The sequence below is a fragment of the Rhopalosiphum padi genome, chromosome 3 (assembly GCF_020882245.1).
Source record: "Rhopalosiphum padi isolate XX-2018 chromosome 3, ASM2088224v1, whole genome shotgun sequence".
Classification (NCBI taxonomy): domain Eukaryota; kingdom Metazoa; phylum Arthropoda; class Insecta; order Hemiptera; family Aphididae; genus Rhopalosiphum; species Rhopalosiphum padi.
In genome coordinates this window covers 19,641,082-19,647,953 of record NC_083599.1, presented here as the reverse complement: position 1 = coordinate 19,647,953, position 6,872 = coordinate 19,641,082, and the positions used below count along the sequence as shown (strand labels likewise).

General features: G+C 26.2%; 1 protein-coding gene across 1 annotated transcript; it reads left to right on the top strand.

Moving 5' to 3' along the window:
• The first annotated feature begins 733 nt into the window (after positions 1-733).
• LOC132927371 (transcription initiation factor IIA subunit 2) lies at positions 734-4,180 on the top strand. The gene is made up of 4 exons (XM_060991888.1): positions 734-1,025; positions 1,114-1,218; positions 3,507-3,636; positions 3,710-4,180. Exons 1-4 carry the CDS (start codon positions 954-956, stop codon positions 3,739-3,741), a joined length of 339 nt encoding a protein of 112 aa, XP_060847871.1. The 5' UTR covers positions 734-953; the 3' UTR covers positions 3,742-4,180.
• Positions 4,181-6,872: the final 2,692 nt, after the last annotated feature.

The window sequence follows — 6,872 nt, the reverse complement described above, 5'->3', positions numbered from 1 at the left end:
TTGATAAAGTTAATAATGAAGTACGATGGCATTTTTGACGGATTACTATGGAGGGGTTATACTGTTATATCGATATCGTGTAGACGGGAACAATATGAGAAAATATGGTTTTTTGACGATTCATTATTATACGATTTTCGTACACGAATAATAAAATTGCGTTTGATATCTACTTGATAATGCATCACGGTGGACTTTTATCGGACGACATTTCGTCGGTTTATGATAATGACGTTTGGTCGAAATGCATGTCAAATGGCCTTTTGTCGTTATCCTGTGGATTTATATCGTATGGGCCACGGGGTACAACTATGGTTATTAATTATTGTCGGGTTGCTTTTTTGTAAGATTAATGGATGAATTATTATTATTTAATACAAGTTAAACAATTATCTAGGCAAATCTTGGAAATTTAATGGTGGTGACACCGTCAGTCGGTATACCGTATACACGTCCGGGCACACCGCGAAGGAACGGAGTACGGACTGAAACTATCAAAAAGTAAACGGTATAGAGAAGTCCTAGTAATTACGCATAGATATTAGGTAATCGTATTTTTTTTTTAAATAAATAATTATATATTTTACGATTGATTTTTAATGCTTTGTATTTTTTTTTTACTGCAAATTCGACTGTAATAATATAACCACGAAAATACGGTCCACGAATTACGAACCACAGCGGTTGTGGACCAAATGAACCGCAGGCCATTTAAACGTTATCTGTAACGCTTACCTATCAGTAGTGATTAACCAAGCGCGAGTGTGAGCTGTTGATTCGATATAAGTTCGGGTCGACGCCATACACGGGTTGTAGACGTTTTAGTTGTCGCCTTGTCGGTAACTCCGATCAATCGTCGAGTATCGATGTCACGTCTTTGAATCATTGTCCGCCGACTTGCACCGCTTTTTTCCGATCATCGAAACATTTGAAACCCGTTGTTTTACGCCAATATGTCTTATCAGCTGTACAGAAACACGACTCTGGGGAATACTCTCCAAGAGAGCATTGACGAAATGATTCAAGTAATGCATTCTTCGTAGTCAATATTGTGGACCGCTCGCTAACGTATTATTACCTAATATATTTAAAATATTCATTTTGATGTTTCAGTATGGTCAAATAACACCTGCTCTGGGCATGAAAATCCTGCTGCAGTTCGATAAGTCAGTAAACAATTCATTGGCCACACGAGTCAAGTCTAAAATTACATTTAAGGTAAATTGTTTAAAGGTTTAGGTAAAGAACTAAAAATCAATATCACATATCATACGATAGTAAGTATAACTGTATAAGCGCCAATAATGCAAATATTTCCATATGGATTTTATCGTTAAAGTTGAAGAGTCGATTAGCAAATGGTAAATTCTGTATTTTATTACACCTATTACAAAAGTTGACTGAATTAACCAAACAATTGTATAGAAGACATACATTAATTTGATAAATTCATTTTATTTTTCATATAGGTATTCTTTATAACGTTCAATAATTTTTATAATTTGTATATTATTGTTGGCTAATGGTTTTGCTTAGCATCTGTAAAATAGGTACCTAGTTAGTTATTATTTAAGTTAGGATTTATATTTGATAAAAATGTCAAAATATATAATAAATAATTTAAGATTAGTAATATAATATTAAATTAAATAAACATTTTTTAAACTTTCGTGAAATACAATTGTTTTTAATGTTTAACCATTGCAAAACCATGTTGTTTTACATTTGTTTTAAATTTGTTTTAAATTAAAAAAGTCAAATAAATACTTTACATTTTTGAATAGTCAAAATACTCACGTTGTATGTATTGCAGTAAAATTCATTATTGTCGTTAGAAAATGTTGTGTTTGGAAAATCACAGATAACATTTTAAATTTAAATTGTTATTGGTCATGCTGTTTTTGACATTATTTTGTTTTTATTAAACCAGGGTCAATAAAGAAGTTTACATAACATAAGTCATAAGTTTTGAGACTGTTGTAGATATCCAATTATTTTCATAATAGTTTTACTGTTCATTTTGATATCAAATTTTGTCAAAGCTGTTATGATGTTATAATAAAACTTATAACGCTATACATAAGATAAAATATATTTGACTATTATCAATTTGTAATATTTTATTCACTCGTCTTGCTTAAAAATCAAAATATTGAAAAAATCCAATGTTTAATCTTTGATGATATTCTTACTTTTTATTTTAATAGATAGTGCTCTAATATTAAATTTAACAACACAATGAATTTTATTAAATGAAAATTTAGTATTTACTATATTGTATGTATGTAAGTCAAAAAGTATGAGCGTAGCATCATCTTAATGATTGAAATATTTGTAAAATATATTATTCAGTTTTTCTAGCGTTATTCATTATAAGGGAACGAATTTCACTGTAAATACATACTTTTATTGGAAAGGAATATTTTTAAACTGTTTAAAAATGTGTATTATTTATTATTTATTATTATTATTTATCATTCTAATTTAAATAAACTGAATTTTTTTTACAAACTTACACATTTTATAAATATTTTAATAATTTTTAATTAATTCTGATATTTTTATTGATTTTTAATGATGAAAAATATTTATCTAAGTAACTAATAATTTGATTTGAAAAATAATTTAACTTATATTGCTGCAATTTTTTTTTTTTTATTCAATTGATAAGACATCCGAAATATGCCTTTGTTAGATGACCCTATGCATTATTGAAGATATATGAGGTCACATAGGAAATCTATCTAAAGAAAAATTTGTATATATATCCAGAAAAAATCATTGATTAAAAATATAAAATAATAAGAGATACTTTAAAATTGGAATCCCAAAGAATTATTGGACGTCTTATTATGAAGTATGCCTTCATTGCATTAGTTGATGTGGAGAATTTTTTTCAGTTGGTACAGAAGTATGTTGTAACCAAATCGTCACCACTTATATTTTTTACATCAGAGAATATGTAATTTTACATTGTTTCAAGAATTATTGATATTCTGAATTGGTTGTCGAGTGTAGAAATAATCAAAATTAATATTAATAGAATAGATAGCACATTAGTACATTGCACCAATAAAATTAAATCAGCAGATAAAATTGTTTTAATTATTTCACATAACATTTAACAATTCTTTGGAGTACCCATATAATTGTGTAAAATAAAAATCTTGCATTTACTTATTAGTCTATTTATATTATTACAATTAATTCATATTCTATATGCATACCTTAACAACAGTAACAACTATTAAATTTAAATTTAAACTATAGTAATAAAAAATATGTACATGATTTTGATAGAACATAAAACCAAGTAACTTTTATTTTTAAGTGTAATAAAAATAAATAGTGTTGATTAAAGTTTACTTTAAAAGTTTAACAAAAAAATGATAAAATTGAAAATGATGGCACTTTATTTAACTATCAATAGCTAGCTTAAGAAATTTGGTTTAGAGATATTGTTAAATTTTTTTTAATTAAAACATTTGTTTTATTTGGTATTCTAGGCTGGAAAAATGGACACTTATAGATTTTGTGATAATGTTTGGACATTTATGTTAAGTGATGTTGAGTTTAAAGAAACACAAGAAATAGCTAAAGTAGAAAAATTGAAGATAGTTGCATGTGATGGAAAAAGTAAATTTTTTAACTTTATTTTACTAATTAATACAATTTATTATCTTATTAATAATTAATTTTATATTTTCAGGTGTAACTGATGAAAATTCAAAGAAAAATTAATATTGACTGTTTAAAAGTTACTATTATTACTATTATTTTTAATTTTTACGCTCACAAAATATTGTTGATGTACTTATATAACATTGTTGATGTACTTATTTTTCCTGTATTATCTACATTTTTGAATTTAATTTAATTAGCTGAAAATGCTATAGACCATTGTGAATTTGTTTTTGCATTTAGTATTTCAAATAAATTTTTAAAATTAATTGATTTAACAAATCAAAAATGTAATAGTTAATTTTAAAATTTATACATATGATAAAAATAAATTTAGTATTACAATTTTAAAATATTTAGATAATTTTGACCAATTTATGTCATTATTAATTTAATCTGACCTATTTACACCTGTTTTACAATATTGACTTATAAGTTGGCAATAGCTATTAATGTATGAAATAATATTACCTATGTAATATAATATATTAATATGCAATTTGTTTTTTGGCAAAAATTAATTTGACCACCTTATTACAAAGCTATAATTTATATGCATCGTTAAATTTTTTTTTGCAAATTCTGACGACTGCTTTAGTTGTGTACACAGAATTACGTTATGATGAAAAAAATAATGGTTATTTTATTTTGCATATTTTTGTATATTTCAACTATTAATACCTGAAATACATGCATTATGGCATATTTTAGTGGTGGTTGATAAAAGAAGAAAATAGAATGATATTGATAATAAAATCCTAGTCGTGTGTTGAAATTCTGAGAACTATTTCCCAAACTTCTATTGTCTCCACATCATATACTTACACAATGGGTAACTAGGCTAGATGCTGTATAATATTATGCTATTAATTTAAATTTTATGAAAATAGTACTTTTATCTTTAAATGAAAGCACTGTGAAGTCTATAATAAATGTAATATCTATGTTTGTAAATGGGAATATAAAAAATGCTTTAGCTTTATTAGTCATTCTATTAAATTTGTATACTAAAAAATGTGTCACTTTCACTCAATGAAAATCTAGTAATTGTTGAAAACATCAAAATCAAACTTACATCGACCATTTTGTCTATCTGTTTGCAAAGTTATTTTTGGTTTATGGATAACCTTTTTTGAGTAGGTGTAGTATTCTTACGTCTATAGGAGAAATTTGTGGGAGAAGGAGGTTTGTAGGTGCTTAGTCCCTCCAAAAATTTGTATTTTAATTGAACTATTAAATCCTTTATTAATTATCTAATCTACATAATACAGTAATCGTTGTTTGAAGAAATTATTTTCTTAAGTTTATTATATTAATATATTATATGTAAGTACCTAAATGTTGTTATTTGCTTTAATTAAAATATTTTTCATTTTAGTAATAGATGTATTATTAAAAATGTAGAAAAGTGGGTGAGATAAATATATTAGTATTTGAACAAGGGCATGGAGGGCTCTCGCCGGATTGTTTCAATTAAATATGTTGTAAAGCCCCTCCAAGTTAAAAACTGAAATTGCGCCTATGTGCACGTCTAATAAAACAAAATAAAATGTATATTAAACATAATTAACATTTCTATAAGATAAAAAATAGTTAATACTGTAGTAAATACAATACAAATTGATAAATACCTATACAAATAATTTTAAATTATGATGAGCATAAATTAAGTAAGCTTTTATTTAATTTCATCTCATTTGCACTAGTGTATACTCTATTTGGAATGAGATCGTACCTCGGTGGCCAGCTTGTGCGCATGGGTGTGGCTTTACTACACAGCAGGCCTACAGATAGTTGACTCGATAGGGTGGACAAACGGGTGTTGTCTGACTGTCGCTCGATGAAAACTGGTTGCCGCCGAGGTATGATCTCATTCCGAATAGAGTATATATTTTTATGGTTTACTTTAACCCATTACTTTTATCATTTATTGTTTGTTAAAAAAAAACATGAATGTTGGTTGAATAATTTTACAAATATATAATTACTGAAAAATGTTATAATTTATAAATTGTACGGTTAAATAATAAATTCATCACTATATTTATTTTTAAGTTGGCTTACTATTTGTGGATCATGAACTAAGAATAATTACACAACTACACTACTTTTTCTTAATTCATGTTGTGGATTCAAACTGTTTGGTACTTTTTAAAATAAATTTATCATTAATATCACAGATTAAAAAGTTTTATTTAATCTGTGGTAATATCAAATGTTTAACAGCCTTCATCCCATATATTGAGTCAACTAGGTACTCAAACTAGCATGTTTTCTCAGTCCATCTGGCTTCTGGTGCCATCGGCCAAATAATAATAAAAAAAGTACTTTTCTTACAATATTAGTATATTTGTTTCAAAAACTTTTCATCATTCTTGAATTGACCAGTGGTTTATAATATTATATTTTTAACAGCTTAGGGAGATATTGTGTCTCCCAAGCTATTCCGCCTCTGCTGAATATTTATTTAATTTTATTATGGAAGCATTGGGTATATTGATAATTATTTCAAATGCTCATAATAGAAAAAATAGCTATTAATCAATCAGTGTGCTTGAAATGGACAATTTTGCAAACTAGAATGCTCACAAAATTAATATGCCATACGCAGATATGTACATAAAAAATATATTTTTATTGACATGAACTGCTCTTACAATCAAAATAATTAGAAATATAATATAGAGTAATAAATGGATACTTTTCAGAACACGTTTATGGTTATGACTGCGCTCATGAGTTTAATGTAGATACTTACATTTTCAGAAATTTTATTTTCTAATAAAAGAATAATAATTTTAATCCCTTTGGTTGTAATACTATCAGAAACGTTTTACCAAGTAGCAATTTTCTTTATTTTTTTTAAATATTTTTCCAATCGGGAACTATAAAATTCTAATTTAACAAACTGTAACTGATACAGAAGAAATCAAAATAGACTAAATATTATAAATAGCCATCTCTAAAAAAATGTGCCATCAGAATTATTGGCTATTATGGAAATTAATTACACATTCAGTGTATTAAAAATAGGTAACAAAATGTTAATAACACATCATCTACAAGTTAAATAACATAATATTCAACTCTACATGATATAATTTAGTGGGAACCATGGACTATAAACTAAAATTATTTTAAAAGCCAACAGTATATTATTATTAGCATATTGAAGAGTTAAGAACGCGCAA